Source organism: Pollachius pollachius (genome assembly GCF_949987615.1).
Source record: "Pollachius pollachius genome assembly, chromosome: 10".
Taxonomy (NCBI): domain Eukaryota; kingdom Metazoa; phylum Chordata; class Actinopteri; order Gadiformes; family Gadidae; genus Pollachius; species Pollachius pollachius.
Window position 1 is genome coordinate 8,291,644 of NC_136943.1, and position 27,754 is coordinate 8,319,397.

The following is a 27,754-nucleotide window of genomic DNA, read 5'->3' on the forward strand; positions in this document are numbered from 1 at the left end:
ATGGCGCTGAAGGGATTGCCAGAGAGCTTCAAGCCATTCGCAATTCATGTGGCGCACACCTACGATAACATCACGTTTGCTGACTTCAAGACCAAATTGCGGAGTTTCGAGGAAACAGAGAACATCAGAGCAACCTTGTCGAACGATGACAGCGTGATGAAGACCCAGGGGAGAACCGGACGACGACCTCTCAGTAGCAGCGCACATGGACCGGGCAAAGACGACAGCGAGATGGTGTGCTTCAAGTGAGGGACCAAGGGGCACAGAGCGAGAGCGTGTCGACAGAAGACGTGGTGTAGTGTTTGCAAAAGTGACACACACAGGGACGCGACATGCAGACGAAAAGACAAAGACAGAGACCGAAGGGACGGCGTGAGCAAAGTGTCGGAGAATGCTGAGGTAAAGGAGGACTTCGCGTTCAAGATGGCGGACGGACGGTCCAGTGACCAGCGGCAGTCGGCGCGCACCATCCAGGAGAGGGGCCTGATGGTGGACACCGGGGCCACATCCCACGTCATCAACGACATCGCCTTGTTCACAAGTTTCGACAGCACCTTCAGGCCGGAGACTCACAGCGTCGAGTTGGCTGATGGTACCAGATGCAGCGGCGTCGCTCAGCGGAGAGGCACGGCAGTGGTTACCCTCATCGACAGCAGTGGACGGCGGTGCAATGCGAAACTGTTGGATGCTCTGTATGTGCCGTCGTACCCGCAGAACATTTTCTCGGTGAAGGCAGCAACCACGAATGGGTCCACAGTCGTCTTCAAAGAAGACAATGATGTCTTGATAACCAGATATGGTACCAGGTTTGACATTCATGAGTTTGGCAGGTTGTACTACCTGCACACTGAGATTGAGTCAACTGATGATAAGTGTAATGCAACCCACGACATCCAAGCATGGCATGAGATACTAGGCCACTGTAATTATGATGATGTGCTTAGGTTACATGATGTTGTTGATGGTATGCAGATCAAGGGAAAAATGAGTAAGCCTGACCAAGAGTGTGAGGTGTGTATTCAAGTGAAGTTTACACAAACTAGAAATAGGAACCCCGATGCCAGAGCAAAGGCTCCTTTAGAAATGATACACACAGACCTTGCAGGTCCAATAGCCACTGAGTCATTAGATGGGTACAAATATGCACAGTCTTTTACCGATGATTACTCAAATGCAGTATTTGTTTACTTTCTAAAGAAAAAGAGTGACGCAGTGCAGGCAACTGAAAAATTCCTTGCAGATGTATCCCCTTATGGGAAGGTGAAGTGTATGCGATCTGATAATGGAACTGAGTTCACAGATGGTGATTTCCAGGCGCTGCTGAGGAAAAGCAAAATTAGGCATGAGACGACAGCTCCGTACTCACCGCATCAAAATGGAACAGCAGAACGTGGGTGGCGTACTCTTTTCGAGATGGGCAGGTGCATGCTAATTGAAAGTGAGTTACCAAAACACCTTTGGCACTACGCAGTACAAACAGCAGCAACGGTACGCAACAGATGCTTGAACAAGCGCACAGGGCTGACTCCTTACGAGATGTTGACAAACAAAAAGCCCAATGTGTCCAGAATGCAACGATTCGGGTCTGTTTGCTACAATTATAAGCAGGAAAAGGGAAAGCTTGACTCCAGGTGTGATCAGGGGCTTTTTGTGGGGTACGATAAAAATAGCCCAGCGTATTTGGTGTATCACCCAAATACAAACAAAGTGCAAAAACACAGGCTGGTGAAATTTGTGAGCAAAACAGCTGCAGAAAAACAAACACAGACAGATGAGCCAGATCTAAATGATGACAGTGTGGAGCACAGAGTCAGGACTAGGGGGACGCAGGGGGTCAACAGGAGTGCAGAAAAGGCTCTAGAGCAAAATGAACCCGGTAAAAGTCCACATTGCGATAGTCCAAGGGCAGCAAATGAGTCTACTGAGCATAATGAAACTGGAAGTCTTACAAGCGTCGATCCTGAGAGTAGGCGGTATCCAACAAGAGAAAGGAGGGCACCAAATTACCTAGGTGACTTTGTGAGAGAAGACAGTGATAGTGACGGGATGCATGTCACAGTAGACTACTGCTGCAGAGCAGTTTGTGGCATTCCGCAAACTTATGGTGAAGCAATGCAGTCAGACAATTCAAAAGAATGGAGAAAAGCAATGAATGAGGAAATCCAGTCTCTAAATGAGAATAAAACCTTTACCCCGACAACACTACCCGTGGGCAAGAAACCAGTGGGGGGTAGGTGGGTTTACGCAATCAAGTCTGGTGTAGATGGGAATGACCAGTACAAGGCTTGATTTGTCGCCAAGGGCTACAGCCAGAAAATGGGGGTAGACTATGGGGAAACGTTTTCACCTACAGCAGACCTAACCAGTGTTAGAATTGTGCTACAGAAGGCAGTGCAGGAAAATTTACTGGTCCACCAAATGGACGTGAAAACCGCGTTCTTACACGCCCCCATCGACCACGAAATCTACATCAATCCACCAGAGGGCTATGAAGAAAAAGAGGGTGTAGTCTATAGGCTAGAGAAATCGCTTTATGGTCTCAAACAGTCTGGAAGAAACAGGAACAGGGTTTTACATGATTGCTTAACTGAAAATGGTTTCACACAAAACCAAGCTGACAACTGTGTTTATTCCCAAGAGTCTAAAGAAGGGAAAGTGATCATAATTGTGTGGGTCGATGACTTGATCATCGCTGCAAGCGATGAAGGAAAACTGAAAAAGGTGAAAGGGATGCTTGCAGAGCAATTCAAGATGAAAGATTTGGGGCAACTCAAACATTTTCTTGGTATTGATTTAGATTTTTCTGATGAATGCATTAAGATGTCACAAGAGAAGTACATTAACAAAATTCTACAGCGTTTCAACATGTCAGAATGCAGGGTGAGAGATACCCCTTGTGAGCAAAAGCTTGAATACAGTAATGATGCAGTTAAAATGACAGATATCAGGATGTACAGAGAGGCCGTGGGCAGTCTGATATACCTGACGACCTGCACTAGGCCTGATCTGAGTTTTGTGGTGAGCAGGCTGTCACAGTACCTAGCTGAGCCTACAGAGGAGCAATGGGTTACTGTGAAGCATGTCCTGCGATACCTTAAAGGTACAGCAGACAAAGGTTTAACCTTTAGGAGAAGCACTGAGAATCTTGGTATAAAAGCCTACAGTGATGCAGACTGGGCGGCTGATACCAGTGATCGCCGCAGTACCACAGGATACTGTGTTAGTCTTAGTGAAAACAGTGCACTTGTTTCATGGAAGGCAAAGAAGCAACTTACTGTTGCACTTTCCACATGCGAAGCAGAGTATATGGCACTTGCTTCTACTGTTCAGGAATGCCTTTACCTAGAACAATTACTGGAGAATATGGATAGTTACCAATACACACAAACGGTAATACACAAAGACAATCAGGGGACGATTGCTCTTGCCAGAAATCCTGTGAATAGAAAGCGTTGTAAACACATAGACATTAGGTATCACTTCATTAGGTCTACTGTGAATGAGGGTAAGGTGAATTTAATGTATTGTGCTACTGATGAAATGGTCGCTGATGTGATGACGAAGCCTGTCAGCAAGTTCAAACTGGGAAAGTTTGCAGGTCTTCTTTTTGGTGACTAATATGGCTAAGCCAAAGGTACACATTTCTTTAATCTTGTTTTGGTGTTTTTTGTGTTACCAACCTTAGTACAAGTGGGGGTGTTAAAATGTAAGCCTATTTTTTATGTTCTCAGGTTACATGACTGTAAATATTGTTTACTGTTAGCGACACAAGAGGACGCAAGAGCACACACAATAATTAATGTAATGAATGTTCATGTATTGTATTGTGACCTAATGGACTTCCCGTACATGGACATTTTTGTGCGTGACGTTTTTTTTTTTTTTAAGTCAACCCAACTGGCAGATGGCCACATTTCATTGTTCCAAAAATAAATGTCCTATAATGAGAGAAGTCGTCAGCCTCCTTCCTACGCATCGTCAGCACAACACTCTGCTGATAAAACTCAACATGCATGCGCGCTTTATAAGAAAAAGACTCCACTGGCACGTCCTCCCGGCCCTGCGTACAAAACAGATTCAATAAGCAAGTAACAGATTGTATTTAGCGGCAGTGAATGCTAACGGAGGGGGTCGCTGTTTCTTGTTGAATACAGGAGCAAGAACAGCAGAAGCAGAGATGAGTGCACAAAAGCTACAGGACGCCTACAACCAGCAGGGGTACATCTCAGGGCTGCCTGTGTTGAGCCCTGCGGAGCTGTCGGACGCCAGGCAGGCTTTCTCTGCCCTAGAGGAGGAGTTTGGTGAGTACGCTTACCACAAGAAGGACTGATGTAGGAGTTGGAGTGTGTATGTGTGTATGTGTGTGTGTGTGCGTGCGTGCATGCGTGCGTGTGTGTGTGTGTGTGCGTGCGTGTTTGTGCGTGTGTGTGTGTTTGCATGGCTGTCTTAACTGTGTGTGCAGCCAATTCATACATTACCTTACAAACGCCACAGAACCGACAACCAGAGCCTAACCGCTACTACCTCAGGTGATTCATGCACTAACACTGACGCAACCCGACGCCTTCCTTACCGCGCAGGTAAGGAGTACACCCAGTACAGCCTTCACAATGTCCACCTGCAGTACCAGTGGGTGATGGCTCTGGCCAAGAACCCCCGGCTACTGGAGGTCATCAAGTCCGTCGTAGGCCCCGATGCCCTACTGCTTGACTCCCGCTTCATCTGTAAATACCCGACATCCGGTGCCGGCGCTGCTACGGTGGATCGGGCTGATGGGACCGTCCCAGGAGACCAGCTCCCCTATGTGGCCTGGCATCAAGACATGAGGTACACTATACATCCAGGATGGGGTCTGGCTTCCACAAGGCACGGTGGGATCGTGGTTGGGTAACTGGGTTTTGGGTGTGTTTTGTGGGTACAGGTATTGGGGCATCGATGGAGGACCGGTGCTCTCTGTGTGGCTGGCCCTGGACGACTCACTGGAGGATAACGGAGCGCTGAAGGTTATACCAGGTAACACCGCTTTCAATTGGTCTCTTCTGACCCTCTTCTATCACTCGCCGTGTTTATTGGCCTTGTTCTGTCTTGGTTCTAATGTGCTAGATCTATAGGGCCCATTGGCACATCAAAACTCTATCTTCTTCTCGTTCCTTCATTCTTCTTCCTCTATCTTTCTTCTCGTGCCTTTGTTCTTTCATTCTGTCGTATCAATCTTTCATTCATTATTTTCATTCTTTCTTTTTTGGGTAAATATAATTTTTTTTTTCTTAAATATAAAATAATGTTTATACCAGTGCCACCTCGTTGCCCTTATAGGGAGCCACCGCAGCGGCATGCTACCACATGAGCTAGCTAAGCACCACGGCAACATGCTGTCGGTCAACCAGGAGATCCCTGAGGACCTGGTGGACAGCGGGAAGGCTGTCCTCTGTCCTCTGTTGGCCGGACAGATGTCTGTAAGTGATGAGAGTTTGTTGTTGTATGAGAGGCCTTGGCTGTATTTCATACTTTACCTTAGCCTGGCTATTGCCAAACCAAGCTCAATCGTAGATCACACGTTGGTCTGGGGAAGCTGCGGTCATTTTCTTCAGCTCAAGAGGTGTGATCATCGGGCCTAGTTCAACTGACTCTGTACCCAATTGGCTGCTTGTCGCCGCTTCCCTGTCGTCATTGTTTTAAACCAGCCAATAGCGCGCCAGGGGTGGGAGAAGCCAGCTTGGTGATTGGCTCCCGCTAAAACGTATCGGAAGCAGAAAGAAATGTTCTTGCTCTTCTCCAGACCCTTCTGCAAGGCAAATTCAAATCTCCGGCAGAATGGGCGGGGCTACCCAGTCTAACTTTACCTCTCTCTTATAAACACGGAGGAATTGCTCACATATACTCACGAAAGTCTGTTCATAACAATTATCACACATGCTACAAAGAATACTTAGAAGTAAGCTACATATTATACCATACAACGTGAAAGGATTTTCTGTGTACCTGAGAGCATTTCACATGTGTATGTGTGAGAGATAAACAATGAAATACGGCCCATCCGGCCTCTCATTTGTAATTGGTGCAGTCTCAAAATGAAGACATGATTTTCGGCCTGTATTATATATTCACGGTTCTGTGGCGACTTGTGTAGATCCATGACGGATTCCTGGTTCACGCCAGTGACCCCAACATGTCCCAGAGGAGGCGCTGTGGTCTGGTGATCCGTTACGTCCCACCCTGTGCCTACCCCATCAATGTGAGTACAGTGAGCCGTTCCACTGTGATGTCAATGATGAGGTCATGCTCATGCACATGGGTAATGCCGTCTGCTCGTCTTTGTGTCCATCATTGTGAGGGGCTGACTCTGTCTTTGACTCCGCCTCTGATAGGACCCTGACCGACCCAGGAAGTTCAACGCAGTGGTGTTGGCCTGTGGAACAGACCAGTTCAATCACTTCTCCAGCTGAATCCTTTTCCTTTTCTACCTGTAACTGAATATTTACACATATTTAAAACTCATACACTGTTATGGTATGACGTTTACGTCTATGAAACGACCACCTTAAATTGCATTTGCTGTGATGCGCATGCCCTGTAAACAATGATTTGATTTGTCTTAACCTATGTGGTGTATTCATCTACATTTATTTATCTATCGGTATTTATATTACTGTCAAATAAAAAGAAGTCATACCCAGGCCTGCAGTGTGCATTGTTTCCATATGAGCCCTAAGCAGGAGTAAACTGTATTGTTATTTTCCACTTTCATCCATAGATGAAAGTGTACAATAATTCCTCCTTATATACATGTCATTAATTAACAGGTTGGGGTCCGAACCAACCAGTCGAATCCTTTTCAGCTGGGATAACCTTGTTATTTTTGACCACACACCTGTTTGACAACACCTTGACAAACACCTGTTGGAGCACAAGAGGTGGCATGAGACAAAAACAATTATAAAGCGCGCTGTGCTTTTGTAAATCGCACACACGCTTTTATAAGCCATGTGTGGGTGTGGCATTAGAGGAAACGGGGGTAAGCGACAACGCCACCCTAGGAATTGCACCCAGGGAAATATCAATCAATGAACGGAAAACAAGAACTTAGCACACACGTTCGTTGGCTAACGGCACCAGAGACGAGGTTACGAAAATAGGTTGTCTTTATTGACTAAAACATGTACGTTCCACACAAACATTACAATTACGATGACACTGTACGTTGGGGAAAGAAAGAACGATCAGGGCTGAGGCTTACCGGCAAGGGGGGGGGGCAAGATACCAGGAACGCGGAGGGGAGAAACCAGCGACACCAACCAGTCACTCGTGTTCGCACATACTCACAACAAAAGCAAAACGCAGGTTCAACATGGCAAAATAAAAAGAGAATCCAAAAGGGCACACGTGACAGACACTCGGGAAGAAAGGGCACCACCACCTATGGGATCTAGTTGCCTCCCTGCCGTGGGCACTCAGCACCTGGAAACAAAAGGAGTAGAAGAAGTATATACACACGACCAAACTCACAACTTGTAAGTCACAAAAAAGAAAATCAATAAGAAATAAAAATAAAACCCAAATGCACCAAACAGGCCCCAAAAGATATTACACATGCGTGATAGCCCACTGGCTATCCGCAGCTATAAAAGGCCTCCTGCCAGTGGCTTAACAGAAACTGGACTCAAAACCAAATAAAGACAAAATCCTCCAAATTAAACCAAACACTTCCCCAGGACACACACGCACACGCACACACGCACACAGTCTACACGCACACAGACACACACTAATTGCGACACGGACAGGTGGAAACACACAAGGACAATACAAACGGATCAGGTTAAAAAGGAGTGGTTGTTAGCGTCTTCGCCGCTATCTTCAAGGCTAGCCCGGGACAGCTAAGGCAGCCTTGCAGGTAAGCGAACGGGTGGCAAAAACAGCAGTCGGCAATGACGCAATCGGCAGTACCTAGAAGGTATACAGGTCACCCTGTTAGTGCTAAACATAATTCTAAAAAAAACACCATAGCAATCTAACATAGGGGATACATACCAGGAAGTTGGCAACTCCCTACTCAAGTCAGCGAGCTCACGGAGCACCGCTGGATTTTAACGTTCGGTAGGGGATCGAGGATGTTACACGATCAATAATCCCGCACGCACCACCAACCAAGGCAGGGCACCAGCAGGCGACAGGCAGAAGCGCTGCAAAGCGACCAGTGCGAAAAAGTAATCCCACACGCACCACCAACCGAGGCAGGGCACCAGCAGGCGACAGGCAGAAGCGCTGCAAAGCAACCAGTACCCAAAAAGTAAATCACCATGCTACAAACAAATCAGAGTCAGAGCATCCATAACAGCGTGCGTACATACCGGCAGCCGGTTGACGGGAGGGGCGCAGCCGGAAGTAACGAGGAGACCAATTGTGGCACCTCCCGACACAAGGGCTACTCGTGAATAAATAAGGTGGAGACGCAAGCCATTGGCTGTGCCGGCCCCGATCATTAAGAAGGGCTCTGCCCCCTCCGTCTCACCACAATCTACCCCCACATTTTCAGTCGGCGTCCCGACGATAGACCGGTTGGCAGCCCCACCCTAACCCTCGTTTTGAAGGGTAGCACCAACTGGACCCGACACAGGATCATTGGGGCACACCCCCTTCTGGCCAGCTGTCTGAGGTAAATGGTGAATGTTAGAATGTTGGCCCGCCATGGCTCTACCTGTCCGGCGTAGAGCCACTCCGCCAATGCTTGGCTCCGGAACCACTGGCACCCTGACCTCTACCGGATCCAGAGTCTCTACCACCCAGACTACGGGTGTACCGTCAGTATGAACCACTCTGCTAGTACTAGGTGAAGTGTCTAGACTAGGGGAGGGGCTGGCTGGGATACTGGTGTTTACCGTAGTAGGCCTAGGTCCAGCCGATGGTGTTGGGGGGTCAGCAGGCACCACCTGGGGGCCCGGACAGGCAAGGGCAACAACCGGCGTCTCTACTGGATGTAGCAGTGACTCCGGGGGCAAGAACGCCAGATCAACATCCATGTCGTCCTCCATCACGACAACAGTCTCAGCGACTGGCGGACTTGTGTAAGGCGGGCCTACCGGTGCATCCCTCACTACCCGGGCTTTAAGAAGGCCACGATGTACCTGTCGGACTTTGCTCCGATCAGTCACTGGAGCAATTGTGTACACGGCCCCGTTGCCTGGGGGGGCTTTGATAACCTCATATACCACTGGGCTCCACAGGTCCTGAATTTTGTGGCAGCCCCTCATACTGAGGTTACGGAGATAGACCAACTCACCCTCCCCCAGTGGTAGATCTTTAACCTGGCGGTCATTGGCCCCTTTCCGTTTATCGGCTGCAGCTCGGATCCGGCCTTCAGCCCCCTGAAAGGCGACTTGCAGCCTTGCTTGGTGTTCGTCAATCCAATCATGCACCGTCCCTGCTACAGGGTCAGGTACTGTTCCCAGCAAAAAGTCAAGCGGCAGGCGTGGCTCCTGGCCGAACAACAGAAAATAAGGGGACTCGCCGGTTGCTGAATGCGGGGTGGTATTATAACAGAAGAGCAGCTGTGGGAGGCACGCAACCCAATCTCTTTTTCGAGATGCTGGCAGAGTACGGAGAAGGTTATGTAAGGTACGGTTAAACCGCTCACACTGGCCATTACCAGCAGGATGGTAGGGCGTGGTGCGTGATTTCTCAACACCATAGAGCTGGCAAAGTTGTTGGATAAGAGTTGCCTCAAAACAACGACCTTGGTCGGAATGGATGCGAGCAGGGACACCAAACTTGTAAAACCACTCGTGGACAAGCACTCTTGCCACGGTGGAGGCACGCTGGTCCTGGGTTGGAATGGCTAGCGAATATTTGCTGAACACGTCAGTCATGACTAGAACATTTTCCACACCCGACCGAGACGGTTCCAGTGACGTGAAATCCACAGCAAGTACCTCATTTGGCCGTGAGGCCAACAGATGCCCCATGAAGCTACGTGCTGGGGGTTTAGTGTCTTTTGCAGTTTGACATCGCTCGCACTCAAGGCACCAACGAGCCACATCGGAGGACATGCCCGGCCAATAGCACCGTTTACGGGCCAAGTCCAAGGTGCGCTCCACCCCCTGGTGGCCATGCTCCTGATGCAGCTGAGTCAAAACATCAGACTTCAAACTAGCAGGAAGTAACAGTTGGAAATATTCCTCTGCTCCGTCTGAACGAAACACCCTACGGTACATAGCACCTTCCCTTTCCACTAGTCGGTCCCACTGGCGTAAGAGAACCAATGCCGACTTGGACATTCGCTGTCGCTCAGTAGGCCCAGGTTTAACACCTTGCCTCCAGTGTGGCACAACTTCCTGGAAGACGGGATCTTGTTCCTGACTAGAGCGCAATTGGGAGATGTTGTTCTCCGGTAATGCCGTGACCACCGCTTGAACCACCTGCGTTACTGGCTGTGCCTGCTCAACTTGCTGTAAGGAAGTTGGAAGGGTCGTGCCCAGGGCCAGATCCGCCAACACAGGAGGGTCCGAGGGGTTCTGCCTCGATAGAGCGTCCGCATTGCGGTTCTGTCTGCCGGAGCGATATTTGATCTCGTAGTTGAATGGGGCCATCTGGGCAACCCAGCGCTGCTCTAATGCTCCTAGTTTTGCCGTGGACAGGTGACTTAAGGGATTGTTGTCCGTAAAGATGATACAACGTTGCCCCAACAGATACTCCCTAAACTTTTCGGTGAGGGCCCACTTGAGCGCAACAAACTCCAACTTCATGGAACTGTAGTTGGACATGTTGCGCTCAGTGGGCCTAAGACTACGGCTGGCATAAGCTATAGGGCGCACCTTCCCTCCCTGTTCCTGAGATAGAACGGCCCCTAAGCCGTTGTAACTCGCATCCACTTCTAGGATGAAGGGCAGGCTGAAATCAGCATAGGCAAGGACAGGAGCCGTGGTCAGCCTTCCCTTTAGGGCATCAAAGCTTTGCTGGCACTCCTCAGACCAAAGGGAATGCAAACTTTGGCTTGGACCTCGCTTTGATTTAGTGCCACCCAGCACCGCCACCAGTTTATGGAGGGGGGCCGCCACCTTGGCAAACCCCTCCACAAACCGGCGGTAGTAGCTGGCGAACCCCAGGAAAGAACGCACCTCCGAGACGGTGCTAGGGCAACGCCAACTAGCCACTGCCTCAATCTTTTTAGGGTCCGTCGCCACCCCCTGACTCGAAATGATGTGACCGAGGTAGCCAACCTCCTGTTTGAAAAATGCACATTTGCTCAACTTGGCCTTAAGGCCCTCATGCTGTAAACGCCCCAAAACAAGTTCTAACCGTTCCAGGTGTTGGGAGACGGAGGTAGAGAAGACCACAATGTCATCCAAGTACAACAACAAGGTTTGACATTGCTGGTCCCCAAAAATCCTTTCCATCAACCGTTGAAAGGTCGCTGGTGCGTTACACAAGCCGAAGGGCATTCTCTGCCATTCGAAAAGGCCGAAAGGTGTACAGAAGGCCGTCTTTGCACGATCACCCACCGCGACAGGGACCTGGTGATACCCGCTGGCTAGATCCATAGTGGAGAACCAGCGGGCTCCTGTTAGTGCATCGAGGGACTCCTCGATGCGAGGAAGAGGGAAGGCGTCTTTGCGTGTCTTTGCATTTAGTTGGCGGTAGTCAACGCACATGCGGAGACTACCGTCCTTCTTTCGGGCCAACACTATAGGGGACGCATACGGGCTACAACTGTCAGTGATAACCTGTGCCTCCATCAATTGGTTGATATGAGCCTTAGCCATCTCATATTCCGATGGTGGGATACGCCTGTATCGTTGTCGAACTGGCGCATCATCGACTAGTGGAATCTGATGAGAGAGGAGGTTAGTACAACCCAAGTCCCCATCATGGGAGGCAAAGATTCCGCTGAACCGCTGTAGTAAGTTCCGGACCTGTTTCTGATCTGAAGCCGCCAAGACAGAGAGGTCAATTTCCTCAATCTGGGATGATACTGATGGTGTAACCATCTGGGAGGTAACAGTGGCCGTCACAGTGTTGACCTCAGTGACACTTGCGGGCAAACTCACCACTTGCACACAACTCAAACTACCCAAATCAGCGCGAGGATACAGTAACACATCTTCCGTGCCCACATTCACTATCGGTATGTAGCTAGTACTACGGCTCACCCGGATCAGGGATGGAGAGGCCAACAAGCCCGCAGGGAGTCCTCTGTCCGTGGGTTCAAACAACACCGAGGTGTCGGAAAACTGTGCTGAACATGTAGCAGCTACCATAACCATAGTGCCACCCGGGATACGATGGGCTCGGCCTCCACGGACTTTGACCCTCCCTGGCCTTATGGGGTGAGTTTCCGCAAAATGACACCGCTGTAGGGCCTCAACAACAGCACTATGAGCCTGGGAGACAGAGGGCAGCCGGAAGAGGGCAGGACCATGTTGCCCAAAAAGCTCATAATAGCATTTGTTCAAAATGTTCATGCCGAGCACACCAGGTGCCTGGAGGCCAACCCCCCCAGGTGGGTCTTTCACAACCAGAACACCACACTGCGCTATGGACTTTCCACAAAGCTCAACATCCAGTTCTAAGTAGCCAACATATGGTATGGTCAGCCCATTGGCTGCCCGGAGTTGTAGCCATTGACAGGAGCGCAGACGGTCAGGGCCCCAGGGCTCAAAGTGGTTCAAAAAGAAGGTCTCGGTGACGGTAGACACCATTGACCCGGTGTCTATTAGGCATGGTACAGGGACCCCACCCATGAGTACATCTAAATGGGGACATGACGAGATTAAACTAGATCCGACGGACATGTTACTCGAGCCAGGCAACCCCCCACCAGAACTGTGGCTCCGCAGTTCGGTGGGTGCTAGTTTCCCGCCGACGGACGAGGGAAAAACTGTCCATCGTTCCTAGGGTGGCCTGCCGAGAAGGTCTGGGCACGAGGGGGGACCCTTGGCCCGTCACAATCCTGGGCAAAATGGCCAGGCTGTTGGCACCGCCTGCATATAATGGGGTTACCACGAGGCCTTTGATGAGGGCGCTGTAACATGTCAACACTCTGGGACAGTTTATTAAGCTGCTCTTGTTGACGTCTCAACATGTCCTTTAGCTCTGATAATTCAGACCCCTCTGTAGCGCTGCTAGAAACGGGCTTATGGCCTCCATGCACTGCATACTGGACACCATGTATGGATGGAACAGATTGACTGCGACCCCTCGCGCCACCCGGCATACCCTCGTACTCCCACCGGATAGCCCCTGCTCTGAGCTCCAGCATGGTGATTGTTGGCTGGCACCTTATAAGCTGCTTAAGTTCCCTCCGCAAAGCACCATCGATAACATGCTCAGAGAATTGATCGCGCAACAAAACCTCAGCATTCACCAAACCATCGGGTGCACGATGCTTGACTCTGTCCATAAGACTCATCAAAGCCGAAGAGAACTCCAACAAGGTTTCACCGTCCTGCTGCTTTCTCGAAAAGAAAGCCTCTTGCAGGGCAACATACGACTGAGAGCACCCGTACAATTCCCGGAGAATACTTTTGATCTTTTTGGGATCATTTTTATCGGTGCTCGGGCGATATTTTATCTCCTCTCTGGCCTCCCCTTCTAAATGGTCGAACAGAAAGAAAGCTTGATCATTCACAGAAAGGTGACGTGCCCGCATGCATGCCTCTACCTCTTCAATCCATTCATTTACCTTAATCCCTGACTTGCCTTTAAACATGGGACACTTTCTATCACGGGGGACGAACACCAACCCAGGCTCGGCACGTGAGGTATCGCCCGAAGATGCTGGATTCAGTCTCTGCTTCAATATCTCATTGTCTGCTTTAAGCTGTGCCACCAATTCCCTAAGCTCTTGTAGCTCTTCCATGTTCATAGCTAAACTATGACCTACCTGCGGCAGCAGGGTTTTTGGTCCACTGTAAAAGGAGCACAGTAGTCAACTGCTACGACGGTCAAGACAACTGCTGTTTTTGCCAACTAACACAATTGAAGAGAGAAAGGTCAATCCAAATGCCTGAAGTGAAAAATAAGCAGGTTTTTACACCAACAACCACAGTAAAGACAACATAAATATCGGAACATACGCCTCTGGTGTTTAGAAAGTACGTCCTGTCGTCAACGCCAAATGTGGCATTAGAGGAAACGGGGGTAAGCGACAACGCCACCCTAGGAATTGCACCCAGGGAAATATCAATCAATGAACGGAAAACAAGAACTTAGCACACACGTTCGTTGGCTAACGGCACCAGAGACGAGGTTACGAAAATAGGTTGTCTTTATTGACTAAAACATGTACGTTCCACACAAACATTACAATTACGATGACACTGTACGTTGGGGAAAGAAAGAACGATCAGGGCTGAGGCTTACCGGCAAGGGGGGGGGGCAAGATACCAGGAACGCGGAGGGGAGAAACCAGCGACACCAACCAGTCACTCGTGTTCGCACATACTCACAACAAAAGCAAAACGCAGGTTCAACATGGCAAAATAAAAAGAGAATCCAAAAGGGCACACGTGACAGACACTCGGGAAGAAAGGGCACCACCACCTATGGGATCTAGTTGCCTCCCTGCCGTGGGCACTCAGCACCTGGAAACAAAAGGAGTAGAAGAAGTATATACACACGACCAAACTCACAACTTGTAAGTCACAAAAAAGAAAATCAATAAGAAATAAAAATAAAACCCAAATGCACCAAACAGGCCCCAAAAGATATTACACATGCGTGATAGCCCACTGGCTATCCGCAGCTATAAAAGGCCTCCTGCCAGTGGCTTAACAGAAACTGGACTCAAAACCAAATAAAGACAAAATCCTCCAAATTAAACCAAACACTTCCCCAGGACACACACGCACACGCACACACGCACACAGTCTACACGCACACAGACACACACTAATTGCGACACGGACAGGTGGAAACACACAAGGACAATACAAACGGATCAGGTTAAAAAGGAGTGGTTGTTAGCGTCTTCGCCGCTATCTTCAAGGCTAGCCCGGGACAGCTAAGGCAGCCTTGCAGGTAAGCGAATGGGTGGCAAAAACAGCAGTCGGCAATGACGCAATCGGCAGTACCTAGAAGGTATACAGGTCACCCTGTTAGTGCTAAACATAATTCTAAAAAAAACACCATAGCAATCTAACATAGGGGATACATACCAGGAAGTTGGCAACTCCCTACTCAAGTCAGCGAGCTCACGGAGCACCGCTGGATTTTAACGTTCGGTAGGGGATCGAGGATGTTACACGATCAATAATCCCGCACGCACCACCAACCAAGGCAGGGCACCAGCAGGCGACAGGCAGAAGCGCTGCAAAGCGACCAGTGCGAAAAAGTAATCCCACACGCACCACCAACCGAGGCAGGGCACCAGCAGGCGACAGGCAGAAGCGCTGCAAAGCAACCAGTACCCAAAAAGTAAATCACCATGCTACAAACAAATCAGAGTCAGAGCATCCATAACAGCGTGCGTACATACCGGCAGCCGGTTGACGGGAGGGGCGCAGCCGGAAGTAACGAGGAGACCAATTGTGGCACCTCCCGACACAAGGGCTACTCGTGAATAAATAAGGTGGAGACGCAAGCCATTGGCTGTGCCGGCCCCGATCATTAAGAAGGGCTCTGCCCCCTCCGTCTCACCACATGGGCTTAAAGGTGACATATGCCGCCTTCAAAACACTCGGAAGCTCTTAAGTGTCTTTACATAAAACTTCCTACTTCAGAAATAAGAGTGTTCAGGAAACAAGTATGGATGCCCGCGGGGGGGCCTCTTTGCCCTTCTTTGCTGAATCCGATCAATCAGTTATTAGAATTGCTTGCGATGGTTGAACTTGAGAGACAATTGATCAGGGGATGTTTATAATTATAGGCTATAATGTATCGTAATACAAATGTTAGAATGGGTGTTCGCCTCTTGGTGCTTGCTGCAAGTTCAGCAGCAAGTTTAGTCTATCAGTGTAATGGGCAGCTATTGTTGTGACGTGAACAAGGAGTACTCGGGTAGCTTTACTTCCGCACGAAACATAGAGCGAAATCTCAGACCCAAAAGAGTGTTCAAAGCACTTTCCTCCGAGCTTAAGGTCCCAACTTCCGAAACTCCTGGAAACTCTGAGCTTTTTGAAGACGGGAATATTATACCACCAGGTGTGAGTGTGATTAGCCATTACAAGCCGTTTTAAAAATCGGCCTCTTCTGACATCACAAGTGGGCGTGTCCACCAAGATGTGTGCCAGTCTACCAGCCTACCCAGTGGACTGTAGCAAACGTTGCTCATCTATCCGTCATACACTCTAAGAACTCTAAGAATACATCTAGGTGGACACGCCCACTTGTGATTTTCAAAACGGCTAGAAACAGCTAATCACACTCACACCTGGTGGTATAACATGTCACCTTTAACACGCCCCCTGCCCAACGCTACTTAATTGATCAGAAAGCGCCATGTAATAATAGTGATATTGACGTCATTGTTATTTGTTTGTCGACTTGGCGCACCTCAGGACTTTGGGGGTTGTTCCGACTGAAAGCTCGTTCAGTAGTTTGACAACACCTTCACCACTTGATCATCCTGCCATGTATAGGGCACTTCCATTTACAAAACTCTACAGCCAAAGCTATGATGTTGCAGTTAATTACAGTTCAACAATATAAACAACTTGAAGCGGTCCAAAATATTATGTTCACTCATCACTCTCAACCCACCTGCTCCAACCCTGACATATCTTATGACCTACTTTATGAATCATTCAACAACAGCCTTCTAAACCTCTAATTATGTCCCGTATTCAGTGTGTATTTCACTGCCTCAGTATAGTATTCCCTTGCTAGGTTCAGACGCTCCACACGAGAATAATGTACCTTCTAATTAAACTCAACAGTTGTTTCTCAGAAAATGAATGGCAGAGATAATTTATTATATTCAAAACAAAAGGTACAAAAGTATCATTTTAATAATCTGAATCCTTTCTAAATGCCGCTCATGGGAGCGCGGGCGGACCTTTACTCTATGGCCCGACATACCCCGACATTATCAATATTGTCGACAATGGAGGTCAATAATGTTTAACGATTTCAACGATTAAATGTTCCATTGTGCCTCCATATTTGTACCACTGAAATATATTATTTTGCAGATTTCTATTGTAGTTTACTTTACTATTGGCAAGATTCATAATATATATATATATATATTTAAACAAAGCCAAAAACGTTTCAGTAAAAATATTTCATAAAATAATGTAGTGTTTAGGTTAAGTTAGAATCAGTGATCCACTAATTATATTTGTTTTAAGCACAGCACACCGACTTTTCTGGTAGACTTTTCTGACTGAACTGGAGAGGTCACAACTGACCTTTTAGGCAGCCTTGGCTTAGAGTTTCTAGTATAACTTTTAATCAGTGAAATTACACATTGCCGTAAATCAATAAGACACATAGAGTACTGCACCTTATTTCAAATAGTTTATTACATATTGGTTGAATCAACAGATTCAACCAATATGACAGAAATGAAATTTCATCTGAGGATGGTGCAGAAAGATTAATTTGAGTTCAAATCATACATCGTAAAAACAAAACAATGCAAATTTAAATTTACATTTAGTGCATTTAGCAGTACTCAAACAACAAAGAGTACACAAAAATCTCAAAACACAGAGCCCTTTTCCTAGGCCAGTTTCAGCAGCTCTGAGACCATGACACCGATGCCGTCGAACACCTCGTGGAAGGCAGCGTTGCACATGAATGCGCTGCTGGTGACCAGCTTGTTCTTCACGTCCACGTGGGCCTCCCCAACGTTCTTGTTCACGTGCGTGCAGCCCATGTCCTTCATCACGCCGACCGTCTGGGCGTAGGGCCACCTGCACAAAGGAAACCAACATTTCAATTACAAAGTAGTTCATTATTGAAAAATGTTCTACAACATAGTAGAAGTTCATTCTTTTTATAATAACGGCACACCCCCTGAGTGGTTTATTTTGTCTATACCACAGCTACCAACAACTATTAGATACATTCATTACTTCCATTTGTTACATTATTGGTGCCTTGAGCACTTGGTTTTCGTGTTGTCAAGAAAACATGTTGTCGAATTCTATTTGATTGTTTTAAATATTGGTTTGTGGCTCGATATTGAACTGCTAAAAGGCAGAGGTGCACACCCATGGAACGTTTTTGATCAAACACATGCATGCATACATAAATACATGCATACATACATACTTATATACAGTGGCGGCTAGTGATCAAAAATGTTGGTGGGGCACAGTAATAGACAGGGGGTCTGGGGTCTGGGGTCCCCCCCCCCATAAAAAATGGAATTTAATAGATTTGATTTCCTGTATTCTGGTGCATTTTGGGGATGGCCACTACCTATTTACCTACTATTCATTCCGATTCATAGCCTACATCCTGACTTGCAGGGCCTGGACAAGCTTACACTGCATATACAGACCTACTTTGGGGCCATTCCAGCAGCCATTGCTATTTGACCCATTGTTGTTATTCTGATATTGAGACAAATCATGATCACTGTCCTATAGCGTCCATTTTTTGTGAGTCTCAATGTCTACTTCAAATGCAGTTAGAAATATGGGACAGTTGCTTCATTTTGTTTGTATGCTACAGGCCGAAAGACTAAATTAATATGCAACTTACTTGCTCCTTTTAAGTATAACATTGCTTGGGGAATCCAATTCCTCCACTGAAAAGGGTGGAAAGTGCTTACAACTCTCTGCTAGTTAGCGATCTATCTCTTCTCTACATGTAGTTGTGTTGGGCGAATGCTGCTGAGGGAGGTAGCCTATTTGATTGATCCGCTGAATTGTCCAATGATGTGTTGATAACAAATTGAAAAGCGATACCATTGGCCTGGGGCGCACACTGGTGCGACCAGTGTGCGCCAGTGTCAGGGCGAATTTTCTTGCGCCAATGAAAAGCTGTCTCTGCTTGATAGACAGCAAAAAGTTAGCGAGCTTACATTGACTTCAACGTGGCCGGCGCCCCTGACTTGGAGGAGGGCTTTATTTCAAATGACCAATAACTAGCCAAGCCCAAATCATTGACGTTCAGACACATTTAAATGGTTGCTGGCAGTGACAAGTATATCACACAATTAAATGAGGATAAACGCTATGTATTTTTGTTGATATATTTCGCATTGATAATAGTTGATTAATAGTTGGCAGATATATTCAAGTGACTATTTCACGGCGGGGCGGCGCCCTAGCGCCCTCCATTGACCCACCGCCACTGCTTATATACATACATTTATAAAAAAACTACACCTATGATTAGGTGTACTGTTAAACAATAATGCAGGACACCTTTACCTCAGCAAAGTGCATAATTTCTGCCCTTTAGTGCCGTTCTGCACGAGAAGCCCTATGGTTTAATCTGAACATTGATTGGCAATAGCATACATGTCTGCGGGTGAAACACAGAGACACATACTTTTCACACTCTTTGTCTTGGCCCACGGTGATCTCGCATCCAGGCAGAGCCTTGGCGGCCAGAACTGGGGAGATGCAGCACATGGCCAGGGGCTTGCCCGCCCGCCAGAAGGCCTTGATGACCTTCTCCACCTGGGGTTGGACGGTGTAGTCCTTCCCCTTCACCGCCCAGTCGCTCAGGTTCTTAGCCACACCGAAGCCCCCTGAAGAAAGAAAGGGGCAATCGGTGGAAATGAACACACAAACAAAAAAATTCAGAAATGAATGATAACATAACTAAACACATTAAGAAACACAAAGTCAGACAATGAATAAATAAATAATGTCTCAATAGGCCTAACGGAACCGACGACAGTAATGCTCAGCTAGGAATGATCCGGTGTATTGTCTGGATTGGGAGCCAATCGCACCTGGGATGATGAGGGCGTCGAAGTCTTTCACGTCCAGCTTGGCCAGGTCGGTCACGTCGCCCCTGGCGATACGTGCGCTCTCCTGCAGCACGTTGCGCTTCCCCTCCGCGGGCTTCCCCTCACAGTGGTTCACCACGTGCATCTGCTCCGTGTTGGGAGCGAACATTTTCACCTGGTGAGGTGAGGAGGGAGGATCATTTACAAATGCCCAAACTATGGTGTTACCAAAGTAGTGGAGGATGCTGTGTTTTTACTGTGTGACAGAGACTCAGGCACCAGAATACAGGCAATGACAGCCTTTGCTATTTAGTCATCAAGCAGCCATTTCTCAATGACCACAAAGAGCAAAGGGATCTTGCTGAATGCCTACAGGTAGACGGTGGGCCTCTTGGTTCTGACCAAGTACCTTTAGAACCCAGACGGTCGTGCCAGTCCCTGCAGTGAGGCTATGTGTCCATCTAATAACCTTTAACTTTCCCCCATACCTTGGCTCCAGCACGACTCAGGTGCACCAGTGTGGCTGAAGCCTCGTGGATCTCTGTGCCATCGTACACGCCACAGCCAGAAAGCAGCACTGCGACACGCTTTGCCATGTTTCCTGTAAGTCAAACCTTCGCTCAACACACATGGAACTGAATATGTCGGGGTGCACACACAGAACCACTGTATATGAAGAACAAAAAGTTTATTTTGTTTTATTAATTATTATGTATGTAAATATATAAAAGATAATACATTAAACTCAATATAACATGATACAATTGTAATTACTAACTACCTAACTTATAATATACTCACTCTTTAACTTATATGTAGGCTGGTATATGAGTTAGTATTTACGTTTTTTTTCTATCAAATAATTGTAAGATTCATATATTACGGCCATAAACAGTTTATATAAACAGTATATATACATAAACAGTTATAGTAATACAATGATATTTGAAGTATATCCTTCAGCAATGTTGATTCTGTGCCTGTGTAAGCATGACATGGCATCTTATCTGTTAACCGCCTGGCATGTCCGCATTAAAGATTCACTAAGGCAGGTGCGAAACAATGAATCCACCAGAGAGCCGTTGCCAGGTTACACACCTCTGACACGGCACAAACAACCGCTTTACGGTATATAGTTTAGTCAGCCCGAATCAGACTACCAGGTCTTTGTACATTATAAAAGCCCTAGATGTATGGGTAACGCTAAAACGATGTAAACACCAAGGCTACTAAAATAAAAACATAATTAATTCATTTAATCTATATGGTTTTATTTTCAAACGTCGCAGAGGTCGCCTGCCCACTTTCAATCAATATCGTATCAGAAAACTTGTTTGCGAAGTTCTAATATTAAATTCAAGTTCGCTTACCTTGGAGGGTTGCTTTGTGCGGCCAGAAGGTGAGTTGCGTGCAGGTTCTGTTGAAGAGCGCCGTTGAATGCTGCCTTGACCAATGAAGCGCCTTTTATGGGCTGCTGCTACTCATTCTTGAATGTTCCCTCCCACTCATCAGAGCATCAGTCATCGAGGAAGTGTCCTTCTAATAATAATAATAAGTATCGCTTACCGTAGGCCTATAAAAAAGGTGTATCCAATTGTAAAAATAAAAAAAAAAGAAAGAAACAACCCTATCTACCGGTAGTAACGGATATTAAGCAGGCCTATAGGCTACTACTATTACACAATGTAGGCCTACTTTAAATAACGCTTGGGTAGATGTAACCTTCCCACATGAATAAAACATATAAAGGAAATAAAGGAAATATGTGTAAACAAAATGGAGGAATAAATAAGCTATGCACAGGCCAAATTACTTTAAACTTATAACGCATGTTGAGTTTAAGAAAAACTTCGGTTGGGGGAAATTCTCCGTCTCTGTTACCAATTTTCCGGGAAAGGTGCGCCGCATTGTTGTCTCCGGTGGGCGTGACGTCAAAGGACTGGGTGTCCAAGGTGAATATAAAGCGCTTTCCACATTCAACTTGCAATAATAAGCATGGCTCAAGACTCGCGCTCTGTCCATTTTCCAGTTGGCATTTTAGGGATCTCCAGTGGTAAGAAATAATGATTAACATTTAGATGTCTGTAATTTGATAGGTGACAGACTAATTATTATATAATATATGAATTAATAATGTAATTTTATAATGTTTAATTTGGGATAAATTAAAGAAAGAATACATTTTAGACCAATCTTTCTTTACAAGGCTATGCTTGTTACAAAATCCCACTATTTAAGCAAACATAGTTAGAAATTATTCATACAGCATTGTCAGAAAAAAAAAATCAGTGGTAATTAGTGTTGTTGTTAGGCTTACAAAGTAAAACAAAAAGGTAGGAACCTTAACTCATTTGCAGTGTACTGTGTAGGCCATTGGGTGGTGCAGTCCGTGTATAAATCTGTGTGATGGTGCTCGGCACTTGTTTCTACGAACATCTGTACTGTACCGGTGATATATTTTTGTTTTTTTTTCCTCTTACAAATGTACTGATTGTATGTCGCTTTGGATAAGAGCGTCTGATATTTCAAATGATAGTAATGAGGTTCTAAATCTTGATATAACTTTTTATGTTGAAACACAGGTTCCCTGCTGCTTCTAGTAAACAACTATGCCAGCACTCCTGGGGAAGACTTCATCCCCCAGACTGCACTGGGGATTCTTCTCCTAGTGACTGCTGCTGTTTTAGCAAATGCAGGTTTGGATCATGTTCTACTCAATTGGAATATAAGCAGATTTCCATCATTAATTGGAAATATTCATATTTGTGAAACTTACTCACCTTCCCTCCCTCTTTAATTTCCCTCCAGGTGTCCTCAGTCTCTCCCACGGCCAACTGTTTTCCCTCTTGTGTCTGACAGTGTCGGGGCTATGGACCGGCTCAGGCCTGGTGTACATTCTAGCAGGACAAGGGGTCATTCCGCCCGATGACTTAGGACCATCCCTGGTTCCTGGCCTGGCTGCTTTCACCCTGGCACTCCTCCTCATAGCTATCGTAGCACTCTTAGCAAAGAGAACTGTTCTCTTTATCATAGCGCTCAGCATTAGCCTAGCATGCGCCCATCAAATAGCAGGTCTGGCCGCCGTTGGCTTTGGCCGATCCGCCACGGCCGCTAACTACCTCTTTGTCTGTTTGGCGGGGGTCTACTTTGGCGTTGGACACCTGTTGTCTTACATCACCCACGGTAAGGTGGAACTGATCGCAACCTGGGCCAAAGAGAAGCCTGTGCAGAAAGCACAGCAGGACCCAGAATGCACCAGCATGACGTTAGTAAGCCTGGTGATGAACCTACTGGCTGCCTCCGTGCTAGCTTGTCCTGTTCTAGGCGTGGTTCCTCAGCTCTCCATGGGCCACGTGCCTTGGCTGTGGACGGCCGGCGTGTTTCAGCTGGCCATGTGCGTCCTCTCCTACCGGGCCATGGACCCACTCGGAGCCACCTTCTGCGGCTTCATGGCTCTGCTGAGGTTTGCCGAGGGCTACACTGCGCTTCTGTTCTCCATCCAGCCCTATTCCCCCGTCCCCTTCCCCGTCATCTTCTCCGTGCTGCTCTTCATCATGGCCGTGTTCAGCTGTCAGAAGAGTCTGACAGAGGGCGTGTACCAGCTGTTCTTTGTGGCTTACCTTATCGCCGTCGCCGCAGAACCCCTCGGCTTCCTCCAAAGAGGCACCCAGGGTGTGCAGGCGGCCATTTTTGTAGTCTCCGCTGGCGTGTTGTTTGTTTACGCTCTTAATATGAACTTCAGCCGGAGGATTCCTACAGGACAGGGCCTGTTTAAGGCTCTGGTGAGCAAGATAAATGCTCTCACTCTTAGACCCCACGACAAAGACCTTCACACGCCTTATCTGGGCCTCTCCAAGTACGCTGACGCGGAGGTGTTGGGACATGCCTGCAGTGTGCTGGCTGCTTTCGCCATCACGGCCACCATCGGGGAACGCGGTCCGCTCTTTGTGCTGGTACTCCCCTGGGCAGTAGTAGCGGGCGGGGTGCTCCAGTTGCTTTGTGGCAGTGTGTGTTTCGCACGGGGTAAGACCCTAGAGAGCACGGCCTTTATTCTGTACGGCGTGATGTGGGTCGTATGGGGGCTGACGCGCTACGGCGGCCTGTACGGCGAGAGCAGAGGGTTTAACGTGGCCGTGGGAATCATCGGCTTCATGCTGTTCAACGCCTTGGTTACCGTGGCGGCGCTGTTCCTGAACGTAGCATGGTTCGCCTACGCGCTGATCTTCCAGCTCATCCTCATTAGCTTCCTGCTCGACGCCATTGGGTACCTGCCTTTCGGCTATGACATCGGGGTCACCATCATCTTCGGCCTGGTCAGTTTCTATTGTTTCCTGGCGCACTTGTTCAACGGCACCTTCCAGTCCCCCCAGATCCCTTTGGGACCAGCTCTTGTCAAGTTGAGTGGTACCGGGGGAAACAGGGATGCTTGCCTGCACGTACCAGCCCGGAAGGCTGCCTCCGTCAACCAGATCGCAGGTGAGGGAGTGTAGGCACAATTCCATAGTAGTGTCCGTTGGTGAAGTTGTTGCGTTGTAATTGATTAAATGGGCCCTATTTTAACGGTCTGAAATGCAAGTGAGAAGTGCCAAACGTAAGTAGCTTTGTGGGCGGTTCTATGACGATGCTGCTATTTTACCGGCGGATAAATGACTCTTGCGCGCGACGCAAATCTAAAAAGGGTTGGTCTGAAGTAGCCTAATTACTCGACCCGTAGGTGTGGTTTGGGCGTAACGTGCAATAAACCAATGAGAGTGCCGTCTCTCATCCCCTTTAAGAGCCATGAGCGCATTTGAATCTGACGAGTTGATATTTTGGCAGCGCATTTGCAGTCTCCCATGAGACCGATGCATGACCACATGAACTTTAAACTTCAAATGGCTCAGTTTATGGCAAAATAATATGGCCTAATTCACACATGGAATAGCGTTTTCTTCCACAACTTCAGAAATACTGAGTCCTCAAATAAATTTTGGCCAAGAAAACTTTACACACAAATGATATGCGGTAACTGGTTCTATTTAATGATATACGCAATACATTAACAAACGTGGTTCCTTACCAGTATCGTATGCAGTATCGTTATCGACTTGTGTTCCTAATATGCATGTGTCCCCCCATTAATATACATTGCCATGGACTGTAGTATGCGTTCCGTGTTTAGTTTGCGTGTGTTTAAACAGATGGATGCCCACAAGCACGCCCGCATTCATTAATTATTTTACACGTACACACACGCACGCCCGCATTCATTCATTCTTTTTAACACTCACTTGCGGTAAAATAATGTTTTCTCACGATCAAATACTCATCAATCCTAAAAGTTATGGGCTTGTACACGATGTCTGTGTTAAGAAAATATGTGTTTGCTGTACGGTGTTTGCAGATGCATTGATTTAAAAGTACAACTTATTACCGCTGTATCAGCTATTCTTTCCCAAAAATTTTCCAAGAATGTGTGGCTAGGTAGATGAGAGAAGCAAAGTGTATGCGCGAGGTGCACAAGCAACATTATGCGTGCGCCCTTAAAATAACATCTGAACAACGCGCCACTGCCTTTAAATCTTGTATTTCCTGGTTTCTGGCGGAATTGTTTTCTGAAACTGCAAAATAGCACCAGGGAATGTTTGCGCCAGAACACGCCTCCTCCTTTCGCCGAACCGCCCCTTGGGGCGCAAGATCATTCCCTAATTTACTGACGTGGGGCGGTGGAGGGAAAAGAACGCTCTGCGCCAGTTGCAAACTAGCAACGATACATGCGTCAGTGTAGAAAGTCAATTGCGCTGGATGCAAGATAGGGCCCAATATGTCATTAAACAAAGTATCTCCCTTCTCTTGCAGAAATCATGAAAAACGGCGGCATATGTGGAATGCCGACAGATACCGTCTACGTGCTGGTGGCAGCTTGCAACAGGCCGGATGCTGTTGTCAAAGCTTACAAGTCAGCTCATTATATTTTGTTTGTATTGTTTACTCTTATGCATGCATACATAGCATGTTCCCCATTGCCCCGTTGTTTAAAGATTGCATTGGATGTACTTGACCCCACAGGGTTAAAAAGCAGGCCCAGGATCGGCCCATGTCGATGTGGATCTCGTCCATAAAGCAATTGGATCCGGTCAAGCACCTGTTGAGCCCACTGCTGCTAGATTTCATGGAGGCTGCATGGCCCTCCTCCATAAGCATGGTCATACCCAGAGGTAATTACCATTTGTGGGTGTGACTGCATGTGTTTATTTTGTGCCCTGCAAAATTTAAAGATTTGCATGTGAAACAACAACAATAATGGGCTGCATGTGTAGCACTCAAAGATTGACATTTGATTTCTCTTTCAGGGCCCTGGCTGGATGCCTTTGGTTTAGGAGAGGCAGCAAAACACATTGGAACCCCACAGAGCATTGCAATCAGAAGCCCAGACTGTACCGTTGCCACACATCTCATTAATATGGTAATCCCTCAGACTCAAGTCATGGTTTAGCTGATTTCCACATTGGCATATGCATTCCACAGGCAGAATGCTGTCTCCTCTTGACTATACTGTGGCTTTATTATAGGTAGGACCAATAGCTGTTACATCGGCTAACCCTACAGGTGAAGCAGACACAACTCATCACAATCAAGTGTACGCCAAACTAGGAGACAAGGTGATTGCATGGAGTGATATGCTTTTTACTTTATTTAATCACTATTTAAATAATTAATGGGAATCTTATCAAATGTTATAATGATAAGTAATTTAACTCCATTATGATGAATATCAAGGAAACAGCTATAATATATCAACTCATCTAGGTCAACGGCGTACTATGTGATGGGCCATCTCCAGAAAACATTGCTTCTACTGTGGTAGACTGCACCAAGATTGAAACGGGTCATATTGGTTTCTTCAGGGTGGGGCTCATCCCAAAATCAAAGGTAAAATATTTCCCTTAAGTTGAATCCCTTTAGGAGAAAAACATAATTAATGTTTCTTGAATGGTTTTGTTGTGAGTTCACCACATTCTTGTTTGTCATTCCTGAAAGGTTCTGCACATTTTTGAAGAGGTTCAAAGACGACACAAGCATGGGAAAATGAATCCTGCTTTTGAGGCGGACATTTCAAACTCACCAATGAGTGACCATCCATACACTAGAGTAGATGAAGAGATCACAGAGGAGCCTGAACAATAAAATGAGTAATAAATAATTAAATAAATGAGTGAACCATAACTGAATAAAGTCATGTATGAGTCAACGTATGAAATGCATCGCTCATAAGAGGTCATAAAACGTGATGGACCGCTATGATACAAGAGCATGGGCTACTGCATAACCATGAGGAAAGATGCACTTCATTTTTAAGGTTTCCTCGATCAGTATATAATGTCATAAATAATGACAGATACTTTAAAATTGTATGTACACTTGTTTAGAGGAATATTGATAGAAATACCAACATCCCAAAAATGAACACATAAATTATTTGTAATATATTTGTGATAATGTAAATTATTATTGTTTGTTTATTGACTTTGAATTAAATATACATATGATCTTACATTAAATCTGCACTATTACCACACTGTTACTTTACAAAGGCTAATGGGGTTGTTTTTCATGCCACTGTAACTGTAAAGAAAATACACATTGCATTGAAGATGTGTCTCCAGTTATCTTGTAAGCCCAAACAAGTCAATAATATAAAAATTAAACAATGTTATAGATACATGACATATGTTTCATCACAGTGCCTGTTCAAATAGAAGAAAAATAAAAAGTTTGATTCGGGTTTTACCAGAAAATAAAAGACATATTCACATTGAGCCCCAATCCCACCATGGAAGCCACGACCTGAGTATAGAATATATTTAAGGTGTTCATAACTACATAAATAATTCATAGCTAATTCAAACTACACTATATAAACAT

At 46.7% G+C, this 27,754-nt stretch overlaps 3 protein-coding genes across 3 annotated transcripts; 2 read left to right on the forward strand and 1 right to left on the reverse strand.

The window, feature by feature from the left end:
- LOC307081637 (uncharacterized protein) lies at window positions 1-6,446 on the forward strand (the record flags this gene model as incomplete). Its single annotated transcript, XM_079744888.1, has 8 exons — window positions 1-245; window positions 339-799; window positions 4,155-4,301; window positions 4,581-4,827; window positions 4,922-5,013; window positions 5,317-5,456; window positions 6,131-6,235; window positions 6,369-6,446. The coding sequence occupies 8 exons, from the start codon at window positions 1-3 to the stop codon at window positions 6,444-6,446; spliced, it is 1,515 nt and encodes a 504-aa protein (XP_079601014.1).
- Window positions 6,447-17,456: 11,010 nt separating this feature from the next.
- Window positions 17,457-21,313, reverse strand: LOC307081240 (glutamine amidotransferase-like class 1 domain-containing protein 3, mitochondrial). The gene is made up of 5 exons (XM_079744341.1): window positions 21,220-21,313; window positions 20,338-20,450; window positions 19,853-20,024; window positions 19,444-19,645; window positions 17,457-17,852 (listed from the first exon to the last, which is right to left on the reverse strand). Exons 2-5 carry the CDS (start codon window positions 20,443-20,445, stop codon window positions 17,660-17,662), a joined length of 675 nt encoding a protein of 224 aa, XP_079600467.1. The 5' UTR covers window positions 20,446-20,450; window positions 21,220-21,313; the 3' UTR covers window positions 17,457-17,659.
- Window positions 21,314-21,844: 531 nt separating this feature from the next.
- Window positions 21,845-27,399, forward strand: LOC307081638 (uncharacterized protein; the record flags this gene model as incomplete). The annotated part of the gene is made up of 9 exons (XM_079744889.1): window positions 21,845-21,902; window positions 22,432-22,545; window positions 22,658-24,325; window positions 25,688-25,787; window positions 25,898-26,046; window positions 26,182-26,294; window positions 26,401-26,490; window positions 26,639-26,761; window positions 26,870-27,399. 9 exons carry the CDS (start codon window positions 21,845-21,847, stop codon window positions 27,014-27,016), a joined length of 2,562 nt encoding a protein of 853 aa, XP_079601015.1. The 3' UTR covers window positions 27,017-27,399.
- Between the last annotated feature and the right edge of the window lie 355 nt (window positions 27,400-27,754).